At 40.0% G+C, this 12,232-nt stretch overlaps 1 protein-coding gene across 4 annotated transcripts in view; it reads left to right on the top strand.

Annotated features, from left to right (window-relative positions):
* Positions 1–6,301, top strand: part of SINHCAF (SIN3-HDAC complex associated factor) — a 31,872-nt gene extending 25,571 nt beyond the window's left edge. For all 4 annotated transcript variants that reach the window (XM_045072987.1, XM_045072988.1, XM_045072990.1 and 1 more), the window contains exon 6: positions 4,217–6,301. In XM_045072987.1, coding sequence (XP_044928922.1) covers positions 4,217–4,376 — 160 coding nt within the window. In that variant the 3' untranslated portion in view covers positions 4,377–6,301. The remainder of the gene's footprint in view (positions 1–4,216) is intronic.
* The last annotated feature ends 5,931 nt before the right edge of the window (positions 6,302–12,232 follow it).

Genomic DNA, 12,232 nt, shown 5'->3' with positions numbered 1-12,232 from the left:
TGTTCTTTTTAAGTCTTTAAAAATAGCATTCATAAGTAAATTAATAGGAATAATCAGAGACCAAACTGCTAAGTGTATGTGGGACCCCCAAAGTCAAGGAAGAGAGAATAGACCAGGAAAGAATAGTCAAAGAGAAAGTGATTAAGGATTTTTCTTTTTCACAGATTTGGGAAGACTAACGAAAGTGAGATAATAAGCGTTTATCTCATGATAGAGAAAATTCTCGCATAGATGGCTTATTATTACAGTGAAACTATGGAACATACAAAACATCTTTAAGCAGTGAGGGGAAAAAAGACATTATTTTCAAAGGAACAGCAAACATGCAAAGCTGAGTTCTCAGCATGAACAAAGGAAATAAAAAAAACAATAGATTAATATCCTTAATGGACCAAGGGTTAGTAACTCTCAACCTAGAATTATATGTATCAAAAGTTTCCTTTGTGTGGGGCACCTGGATGGTTCAGTTGGAAGAGCATGGGACTCTTGATCTTGAGGGTATGAGTTTGAGCCCTATGTTGGATATGGAGATTACTTAAAATAAATGAACTTTTAAAAAAAACTATCTTATATGAATAAGGGCATAAGACTTTTTTTTTTTTTTTTAAAGATTTTATTTATTTATTTGACAGAGATCACAGGTAGGTAGAGAGGCAGGCAGGTGGGGATGGGAAGCAGGCTCCCCACCTAGCAGAGAGCCCGATGTGGGCCAGGACCCTGAGATCATGACCTGAGCTGAAGGGAGAGGTTCAACCCACTGAGTTACCCAGGTGCTCCAAGACTTTTTGGCTGGGAAAAAAAATTTGAGAATTAGCTGCCAAGTTGACCTTAAACATGGGAGTTCTACAGGTAGAAAAAGATCCAAGATTAAAATTCTGAGGGTAGGGGCGCCTGGGTGGCTCAGTGGGTTGAGCCGCTGCCTTCAGCTCAGGTCATGATCTCAGGGTCCTGGGATCGAGTCCCGCATCGGGCTCTCTGCTCAGCAGGGAGCCTGCTTCCCTCTCTCTCTCTCTCTCTGCCTCTCCATCTACTTGTGATTTCTCTCTGTCAAAGAAATAAATAAAATCTGTAAAAAAAAATAAATAAATAAAGCAAATAGCTCATCTGTTTAAAAAAAAAAATAAAATAAAATTCTGAGGGTAGATAAAGTAGCAAACATTTAGGTAGATTTAAACAAACACTGACTGCTTGAAATAAGAGTAGTTGTGGGAGTGAAAAGAGAGAAAGAATTACAAGACAACTGTATCATTTAAGTCTAGACAATAAAAGTGATAGGAGTTAAGGTATCCTAGCATCCTTTGCAATGTTAAGAATAAATACATTGAATAACTTTGTGACTAGATGAACCATGTCACCACTAAAAGAATAGGTAGAGTGAAAACCTCCATAGTCAAAAAGGGGAGGGCAGAATGCTTAAAAATTACTGAAATATACCTAACAAAACAAGATGAAAGTAGGAAACCTCTATATATTTGTAAATTAAGAAACCATGAGTCCAAAGGAGAAAGTATGATATAAATGAGAAAATTTTTATAAATAAAGAGTAACTGAAAAATAACACGAATCAGAACATAATGGTATGAAGTTTAAAAGAGTTGGAGGGAAAGTTAATGCCTTTATTTATTTATTTATTTATTTAAGATTTTATTTATTTATTTGACAGAGACCTTGTGTAAGAGAGCACAGAGCACGTGCACAAGCAGGGAGAGCAGGAGGGGGAGAAGCAGGTCTTCCTCCTGAGCTGGGACCCTGACGTGGGGCTGGATCCCAGGACCCTAGGATCATGACGTGAGCTGAAGATGCTTAGCTGACTGAGCCACCCAGGCGCCCCAAGTTAATGTCTTTAATGCTTAGAAAAGAAAGACTAAAAATAAATGAAATGATATGTATCCAGTTTAAAGATTAATGAAGCCCACTACAAAGAAAAATAAAAGCAAGGAGGTCTTGAAGATAAGAGTAGAAACAGGGAATAGAAAACCAGTATGCAGTGAATAGGATCAGTAAGGATAAGAGTTGGATCTTGAAAAAGACTTGACCAAAAAAAAACTGCTAGAGATGAAACACATAAAGAAGAGAAAGATAATACACATAAGTATCTTGGATAAAAAAAGGGAGATTAGCTATAAATAAAACAAATTTTAGGGACTCTTGGGTAGTTCAGTCTGTTAAGCATCTGCCTTCAGCTCAGGTCCCAGGGTCCTGGGATCAAGTCCCCACATTGGGCTCCTTGCTCAGCAGGGAGCCTGCTTCTCCCTCTTCCTGCTGTTCCCCCTGCTTGTGTTCTCTCTCTGTTCCTCACTCTGACAAATAAATTAAAAAAAAAATCTAAAAGTCAGTAGGACATTACAAATATCTGTATGCCATTAAATTGAACATATAGGTGAAGTGGATACATTAATAGAAAAAGTATACCTAAATTGTCTCAAGAAAAAAATAGAAAACCTGTATAGTCTTAAAATAAGTTGATTGATTGGTCAGTCTTCCCTCCATAAACCCCAGGTACATTTAGGCAAGTTCTGCCAGACATTCTAGAAACAAATGATTCTGATCTTGCATTGGCTTTTTTAGATTATGAGTAAAAGAGAGCATAGGCTCCAAGCATTCTGTGAAGCTGACATAACTTCAAAACCAAAAGAGTATATCATGACCAGAGTAGATTTATTCTAGGGATATAAGATTTAAACATTAAAAATCAACTGATAGGGGCGCCTGGGTGGCTCAGTGGTTAAGCCGCTGCCTTCGGCTCAGGTCATGATCTCAGGGTCCTGGGATCGAGTCCCGCATCGGGCTCTCTGCTCAGCAGGGAGCCTGCTTCCTCCTCTCTCTCTCTCTGCCTGCCTCTCTGCCTACTTGTAATTTCTCTCTGTCAAATAAATAAATAAAATCTTTAAAAAAAAAAAAAAAAAAAAAAAAAAAAAAAAAAAAAAAAAAAAAAAAAAAAAATAAAAATCAACTGATAGAAATTTGTCACATTGACAGTTTATAAAGGAGGGGGAAAATGCTTATCATCTTAGCAGTACTTTGAAGATGCTTGATAAATTTGAATGTTTCTTCAAAGTTTAGAAGAAAACCCTAAGTAAATAGGAATACAAGGGAACCACATGGATAGATAATTGTCATTTACAGGTCAACATGAACATGTTTCCATTTCTGTATCCCAGTAGCATAATATAGAAAACATTTAGGTACGCATTGATGCGTGTAGCATATTTGTAGTAGAGGAAGTTACAGAAAAGCAGAGTGGATAAATAAGTTGTGGTATGTTTAACTGGTAGAATACTATACATAAAATACAATAAAAGCTATAACAATAGGTATGAACCTCAATGTTGAGCAAAAAAAATTGTGTCATAGAGCGTGATTCCATATATGTGTTTCTTTTAAATAGGAGATAACCGAGCAGTATATGTTGAGATGCAGTTGTGGTAAAACTGTGAAGTGTAAAGGAAAAAGGCAGTGATAAGCTTAAAATGAGGGCGGAGAGAATGAGATGGGGTAGGGTGGGATTGGAGAGGGACATACAGGGGTACGTCATTATTTTTTTCCATAGATTATGTGATCCATGGATGTTTTGTTGTACTGTCTTTTTTTTTTTTAAGATTTTATTTACTTATTTGACAGACAGAGATCACAAGTAGGCAGAGAGGCAGGCAGAGAGAGAGAGAGGAGAAAGCAGGCTCCCTGCTGAGCAGAGAGCCTGATGTGGGGCTCGATCCCAGGCCCCTGGGATCATGACCTGAGCCGAAGGCGGGGGCTTTAACCCACTGAGCCACCCAGGCGCCCCTGTACTGTCATTTTTTTATGGTTTATGTATATTTGATTATATTTACCAGTTGTATTTTGATTATATTTACCAGTTGTATCCGCCTGTTTATGATGGCTGTTTGTTTTTTTTCCCCTCCAAGAGTCAGTGATTTTTAAAGGAAACAGTTCGTAATGTTAGGAGCAGCTTCTGAACCTGACTGCTGTCTCTAAGAATGACTCCCGACCCCCTTAATATTTAATAAGCTTCCAGTGTGACATTTAAGGGGCCTGGGTAATTCACATAACTTAGCTAATGGGGGGGGTCTCTCTAGGAGCCTTTCAGTTGGAAAGTTCGCTCTCATCCTGTACTTATAAGGATGTTATAAGGATGTAGATTTTTTTCCCCTTTGTTTTCTTGTACTAATAGTTTTCTACCTTATTAATCTATTTCTCTCCCATTTTTTTCTTTTAGACAGAAAATATGTTGTGGGATTATCTATAAAGGCCGTTTTGGGGAAGTCCTCATCGACACGCACCTATTCAAGCCTTGCTGCAGCAATAAGAAAACAGCTGCTGAGAAGCCGGAGGAGCAGGGGCCAGAGCCTCTGCCCATCTCCACTCAGGAGTGGTGACTGAGGATTAGGTAGAAGGGGAACAAAAGTGATTTAAATTTTGCAAAGAAAACAAAGCAACAAAACCCTCCTATTTTTAACTTGGATACCTGCTATTCTGCCAAAAGACAATTTCTAGAGTAGTTTTGAATGGGTTGTTACTTCTCCAGTTCCACAAACTCTGAAGCCAGTGTCTAGCTTACTAAAAGAAAAAAAAAGTGTACATAATATTTAAGATGCTGAGTATCTCATAGGAAAGCTGAATGCTGCTGTAAAGTGCTCTTTAAGTCTTTTTTTTTTTTTTCTTAATCCCCTTCTAATGAATGAAACTAGGGGAATTTCAGGGGACAGAGATGGGATTTGTTGTATGATAAACGTATGTAGTTTTAGTCTTTCTATATTGAGAAGCAGTGGTTGGGGCATTTTTTAAGATGGCTGGCTATACTTGTTTCCTACATGATAATAAATTTGTCATAACTCAGTAACATGGACTTGCCCCTAGAGGTAGTTGTTAATAATTTTGCAATAATAAGGTCTTGCCAAGGTTCTGATGATTCAAACCTGTACTACTGAATATGAAGCAGGACAGACTGAGCTCTCTGGTGCAAATACCTTGAAGGAGTAATTTCTAAATATACAGAGAGGTAATTTGACTGTATATGTTGCATCCTCTGTCACCTCCCTCCATATTGATATTTGATAAAGATTTTAATCTATACTGAAACTTCTAAAACAGAATCAAAGCTCCTCTGGGGAAATGTCAAGTTTTAGGATGAGCAATCCTAAAGGAATAGTACCAAAGCATTACCACATGGTAGAGATCACATTCTATTAAAAAGGTTAAATTATCTGAAAAAATGTGCAAGTCTTCAGGATGGCACACACAAATAAACAAAGGTTAATGCTTCTTGGGGCACATTTCTTAGAGGGCTTGCCTAGTGTGTAAATAATTGACTTTTGTTTGTGTTACATGACTGGTGACTTCATTGAAAATCTGCACAATTCAGTTTTAGCTCTGGATTACTTCAGTTGACCTTTGTGAAGGTTTTATCTGTGTAGAGTGGTTGTTTGACTTGTTTTAATCTATTAGGGTTTTGGGTTTCTTTTCACTATATTAAAGTAAAATTCTACTAAAAGAAAAGAGGTGTGTGTTAATGCTGAGTGGGTTGGTTTAGGTTTGGCTTCTTGTAGTCAGGCATTGTGAACCTTGAGATACTCAATGATAAATCCTGAACATGGAGCTCTTCAGTTCTAAAGTCTTCTTTTGAAAGCCTTTTATTTGAACCCAAACCAAAGTACTCTCATTGCCTCTTTTCTAAATGTTCAGGAAGAACATACCACCAGTTCAGACTTTTCATCATAAGGGAGGATCATTTGCCTGCCTTATAGTAACATAACTCAGTGCTTATTTTTAAAACTGGATTTTTAAAATTGGATAGTATAAATAACAGTAAGGAGTGAGCCACTTTTTATGGGCACCCTATAGTTTTATAGTTCTTAATCTAAACTTAAAATTTTATATTTCTTCCTTATGGCAAAAACTACAAGCCACCATATGCACAGACTACACAGTGAGTTGGGTTGGCTCTCCCACAGCCTTTGAGGTGTATTACAAGAGTCCCAGCCATTATCATCTTCCTCCTGTTATTTTGAAATGGTTTTTTTTTTTTTTTGTACATTTTGGCTACAGTGTTGGTGGTAGAATATACTATAATATGGATCATCTCTACTTCTGTATTTATTTATTTATTACTAGACCTCAACCACAGTCTTCTTTTTCCCCTTCCACCTCTTTGCCTGTAGGATGTACTGTATGTAGTCATGCACTTTGTATTAATATATTAGAAATCTACAAATCTGTTTTGTACTTTTTATACTGTTGGATACTTATAATCAAAACTTTTACTTAGGGTATTGAATAAATCTAGTCTTACTAGAAAATAAAAGAAGCTGTTTCGTGGCTTTGTTCTTAGTTAAGAAAAACTAATGTTTTTGGCCTTCCCAGATACTCAGTTTAACTCTGTAAGTTTTTATAATAAGCCATGAAGAAAAAACTCCTCTTTACTGAGAGATACTTTAAAATACAAGACATTGTAACTGACATGATCAATAATTAACTTTAGTAGGTAAGATGATTTTAATAATGAAGAACGAAATTTCTCCAGTGGTTGGTTTATTCCTTTTTTTTCCTTATTTCTTTTCTGCGCTTCTGTTTTGTATTTTATTTTTACTTTGTCATACTATTTTTTTTTAAATGTCTCCAATGTTTTAATGTCTATGATGTGGTTTTACTGTTAACTGTCTGTTGGCATAGTGGGAATCCTCATTGAGACTTTAAAGAAATTATAACAACTCATTATAGGGAAAGGTGGATTTTGGCATTGGAGTCAGATAATGGTCTCTAATTTCTGGCTTTGCCTCTTTATTAGCCATTTGAGTCACTTGGCCTTTGTGAGCCTCCAGACTTCCTGTAAAATAATTTACAGAATTATTTACTTAACAGAATTAATGAGGGATCTAAGGGTTGTGATACATATCAACTTTTTTTTTTTTTAAATGATTTTATTTATTTGAGGGGCACCTAGGTGGCTCAGTGGGTTAAGCCTCTGCCTTCAGCTCAGGTCATGATCTCAGGGTCCTGGGATCGAGCCCCGCATCTTGTTTCTGCTCAGCGGAAACGAGCCTGCTTCCTCCTCTCTCTCTGCTTGCCGCTCTGCCTACTTGTGATCTCTCTCTGTCAAATAGATAAATCTTTTAAAAAATAGATTTTATTTACTTGAGAGAGCAGGGGTATGGCGGGGGTGCAGAGGGAGAGGGGGAAGCAGACTCCTGCTGAGCAGGGAACCCTATGCGGGGGCTCTCCATGGGACCCGATCCAAGAATCCTGAGGTCATGAAGCCGAAGGCAGGTGCTCAACTAACTTGAGCCACTCAGGTGCTGCCATATCAAAGTTTTAAGAACAGGTGATTAGTTGGGAAAGATGAATCCTGTGGGCCAAACTTTCTAAGCTACAGTTAAGGGTTTTTTTGTTTTGTTTTGTTTTGTTTTTAAGATTTTATGTGCTCATTTGAGAGGGGGAGAGAGAGAGAGAGCACGCAGAATGGAGAGGGAGAAATTGACTCCCTGCTGAGCCGGGAGCTCGACTGTGGGGTTTAAGTCCAGGACTCTGAGATCACAACCCCAGTGGAAGGCAGACACCTGACCATCGGAGCCATCTAGGCACCCCGTACAGTTAAGGTTTAAATTTGATTTAGAGTGGTCCAGATGATTTGCCAACACCTAATCTAATACTGTGATGTTACCAAGTTAACCTGAAATTAAACTCGAGTTGTTGGCAGAAATCATTTCCTGTGACTTCAGGATGGAGAATCCAGATTCCTTAACTGGCTGCAGGGCTTCTGGGTTCCTTGCCATCCAGTTCTTGTGATGTGGCTGCTTGCTGCATCAAGCCCACAGGTCTCCAGAGCCAGTTTGTTAGTGAGTCCAAGTCTCCTCGGGTCCTGCCAACATTCAGATGAAGATGACACAATGAACACCACGAGGTGGGGTGTGGGGCTCATGTGGGACATCTTAGAAGTGTTTGCCGTGGCACCTCATTTTCTTTTCTGACTGAATCACTTGAAATTAGGCCTCTTTGCCCTACATTACAAGTGCTTTCTGTAGCAAGTTAAAAAAGTTCCCCTACTGTGGGTCAGGCACTTTTAAACATTGTTTAAACAACTTTGCAAAGTTAAACAACAACAACAACAAAAACCTGTTCACAGGTGAGTGGAGGTGCCAGGAGGTCTTTTGTAACTTAAATGAAACCAACTTTGCTGATTCCAAAGTCTTTCCTCACTGAATTGGCCCCATCCCTGCTATAGCAATGGTATTGTCTTAACCTGTCTTTGGAGGTGGTCACCTTGTTCTGTTTTGAAGGCTGAAATGAGAGGCAAGTGTTACCCTTGCTGAGAGGTTGGCTGATGCAGTCTAAATCAGTTGATCAAGTTTTGTTTCTCAGTTGTGGTGTACCTATTCATATACTGTCTTTCTGTGTAGTGAAACAACTGGATATTCTAAAAATAAATGAAGGTAGCAAGAGCCCATGGCTTGCTCTGCAGTGAAGGATGGAAGATGTCTGGGGATCCTCTTGACTCAGCGTTCCTGTAACAGTTTCCTACTGCTCCAGATTAGCATTGGGGTACTCTGGCAATCATTTCTGTGTGATGTTCAGTGAACTGAGAAGGGAGGAAAATGCCAAATTGGATCAAAGATAATTTCACAGGCTTATATTCTCAAAGAAAGGGATCTGAGGGTTCTAACAATTTCTCGAACTGTAGAGTTTGGTTACTCATTGTGATCATGAGAATGCTTTAGGTTTCAGATATCTTGCACCCTAGTTAGAAGCTGCTTTTTATTGTATGTCGAGTTAGGGGGTCTTGGACATACTTAGTTGCAGGCTTCAGTGTAAAAGAGCTTAATCTTGTAGTTTAGAGAACTGGAAAGATTTTGGCAAAGCCTGTCCTTTGTTTCAGTCTTGAAAGGGGGGGGGGAATAATTTGCTCCATTTTAGAACTTCAGTTGTCTAAGCTCAGCTTACATTAGCTTTAACATTGCCTGGGGTTTTTGTTTTTGCTTTTTTATAGTTATAAGAAAGAGCAGTTGTTTTAAATATCAAAAATTAAGACTCAAAATTCTCAAGATTATTCAGCAAGTCATCGATCAGTAGGATTAAAATAGGAACCTGAACAATTATGTCTTCCCCACACATAACCTTTTTAAGATAACAAGTGTATTCTTTGCCTCCAACCACCTTTACGATCCACCCCGATGTTGATTCTGTGCCTATCCAGGGACCACTGATAGCTTTCTCATGGGGCATTCCAAAGCCCTCAGTTTTTTCATTCAGCCCCTCAGTTGCACTTGATACAATGGATAGTATCTTCAAATATTCTTGGCTGATAACACTGCAACTTCTAGGTTTTCCCGCCTCAGATGCCCTCTGGTCCAGGGTCATCTTCGGCCCTCTTCCTGGGCCATCTCCACTTCCCACCACCCCAGATACTATCTAAAAATATGTTGGCATCTCTCAAGTCTATCTCCAGAGCTTTTTATCAGGGTGCTGGCAGGAAGTAGATGACTTACTGAAAATGTATAATTTGAGGAAAACTTAATAAAGGGACTTAAGTGGTGCACAGGGTGTAGGGAAACCTGAGTAGAATGCAGTTCTCAGGCCCGGTAACACTAGGACTAGTAATCTTGGGGTGCTGTTACCACCTTTAGGTCTGAAAGTTTGAAGGGAGGAAGTGGTTAATGGAACCAGGAGGCCCACTGTAGAAAGGGTGGGAGATTGCGGGAAACAGCAGGAATATACATTCCTGTCACTCTCCAGATTGACCAACTCCATCATTAGTGCCTTAACACATACTGTTTGTCCCCTGACCCATTTCTCCACCACCTTCCAGCTAGGCATCACCTACTCTCACTTCAGGTTTTCGCTCAGGCACTACATGGAGAAGCCTTCGAGTCCAGCCACCGTACCGCCGCATCACTCATAATTAAATGCTGAGTAGGTTCTGTGAAAGCTGGAACTATGGCTTTTCTCACCACTATCGCTTCCAGAGTCTAGCACAGTGATTACTATTGTGTCAATATCACAATACATATTTATATTATAATTGTGTATTTTCAGAAGTTCATAGGAGAGTTGAATATATGCTAATGGTCTGTATTTAAAAAATATTTTAGGGGTGCCTGGGTGGCTCAGTGGGTTGGGCCTCTGCCTTTAGCTCGTGGCATGATCTTCGGGTCTTGGGAACGAGCCCTGCTTCAGGCTCTCTGCTCAGCGGGGAGCCTCCTTCCTCCTCTCTCTCTGCCTGCCTCTCTGCCTACTTGTGATCTCTCTCTGTGTCAAATAAATAAAATCTTAAAAAAAAAAATTTATTTTAGACCCTAAGTGGGGAAGGGGGAGGGATGGAAGGTGAGGGAGAAACAGACCGAATAGGGAGGCTGATGCCTGATGCAGGGCTGGATCCTAGCACCTGGAAATCATGACCCGAGTCCAAGGCAGAGGCCCAACCCACTGAGCCACCCAGGTGCTCTTATGCTAATGATCTTGATGAATTTCAAGAATTTAAAATACATTTGGGTGTCTGGGTGGCTCACTGGGTTGGACCTCTGCCTTCAGCTTGGGTCATGATCCCAGGGTCCGGGGATTGAGTTCCGTATCTGGCTCTCTGCTCAGCAGGGAACCTGCTTCATCCTCTGCCTGCTTCTCTGCCTACTTGTGATCTCTGTCTGTCAAATAAATAAATAAAATCTTAAAAAAAAAAAAGAATTTAAAATACATTTAAAAGTGGAAGGAAAGGACGCCTGGGTGGCTCAGTGGGTTAAAGCCTCTGCTTTCGGCTCAGGTCATCATCTCAGGATCCTGGGATCGAGCCCCGCATCGGGCTCTCTGCTGAGCAGAGAGCCTGCTTCCTCCTCTCTCTCTCTCTGCCTGCCTCTCTGCCTACTTGTGATCTGTCTGTCAAATAAATAAATAAAATCTTTAAAAAAAAAAAAAAGTGGAAGGAAAAGAGGCGCCTGGGTGGCTCAGTGGGTTAAGCCACTGCCTTTGGCTCAGGTCATGATCTCAGGGTCCTGGGATCAAGTCCCGCATCGGGCTCTCTGCTCAGCAGGGAGCCTGCTTCCCCCTCTCTCTCCCTGCCTGCCTCTCCGTCTACTTGTGATTTCTCTCTGTCAAATAAGTAAATAAAATCTAAAAAAAAAAAAATGGAAGGAAAGTACAACCACTTTTCCCTAGATCTACCAACTGTTAACGTTTCCCTAGATCTACCAACTGTTAAAGTTTTACCACATGTACTTTGTCTAATTTTTTTTGGTGAATCATTTGAAAGTCAGTTTTTTAAGATTTTATTTATTTGTCGGAGAGAGAGCATGCTTACGAGGAGGGGGAGAGAGGAGAGGCAGGCAGTGGGATCATGACAGGAACCAAAGGCAGCTGCTTAACCAACTGAGCCACCCAGGCATCCCACCACACATGAGATAATTAAGAATAACTCAATAACATCTAATACAATCTGCACGGGAAAATTTGCCCTATTATCCCAAAATGTCTTTTATTTATTTATTTATTTTTAAAGATTTTGTTTATTTGACAGCAACAGAGAGAGAGAGAGAGAGAGAGGGAAATACAGGGGAAGAGGGAGGAGCAGGCTTCCCACTGAGCAGGGAGCTGGATTTGGGGCTTGATCCAGGACCCTGGGATCATGACCTGAGCTGAAGGGATACGCTTAGCGACTAAGCCACCCAAGCGCCTCCCAAAATGTTTTTAAAAATCTTTTCCTGTGGGCGCCTGAGTGGCTCAGTTGGTTAAGTGTCTGACCAGATTTCAACTCAGTCATGATCCTAGGATCCTCGATCAAGTCCTGTGTTGGGCTCCACTCAGTGGGGTATCTGCTTGAGATTTTCTCTCACCCCTCCCTCTGTCCACTATCCTCCCAGGTTTTCTCTCTCTCTCAAATAAAAAATCTTAGAACTTTCTCCTCATCCAGGATGTAATCAAGGTTTTTGCATACATTTTATTCTGGAGTAGTCCTCCCTGCCTTTTTTCCCCCCATGATGTTGAGTTTTGAAGTGTCCCAGTCAGTTGTACAATGTCCCACATACTGGATTTTTTCTGGTTTTCTTAGTAGATTTGGAGTATACTTTTTGGTAAGAATATAACAAGCTATGTGGTTCATCTCTTATTGTATCACATCAAGATGCACACAATGTCAAGTTGCCCCACTGGCTAATGCTAGGATTGATAAGTTGGTTAAGATGCTGGCGGCCTTTCCTTTCCATTTTAAAGGACATTTTTTCCTTTTATAAATGAATAATCTGTGGGGTGGTAA

The sequence above is a fragment of the Mustela putorius genome, unplaced genomic scaffold (assembly GCF_011764305.1).
Source record: "Mustela putorius furo isolate JIRA1106 unplaced genomic scaffold, ASM1176430v1.1 tig00537227_pilon_pilon_pilon, whole genome shotgun sequence".
Taxonomy (NCBI): Eukaryota; Metazoa; Chordata; class Mammalia; order Carnivora; family Mustelidae; genus Mustela; species Mustela putorius.
This window is presented reverse-complemented; position numbering and strand designations above follow the sequence as displayed.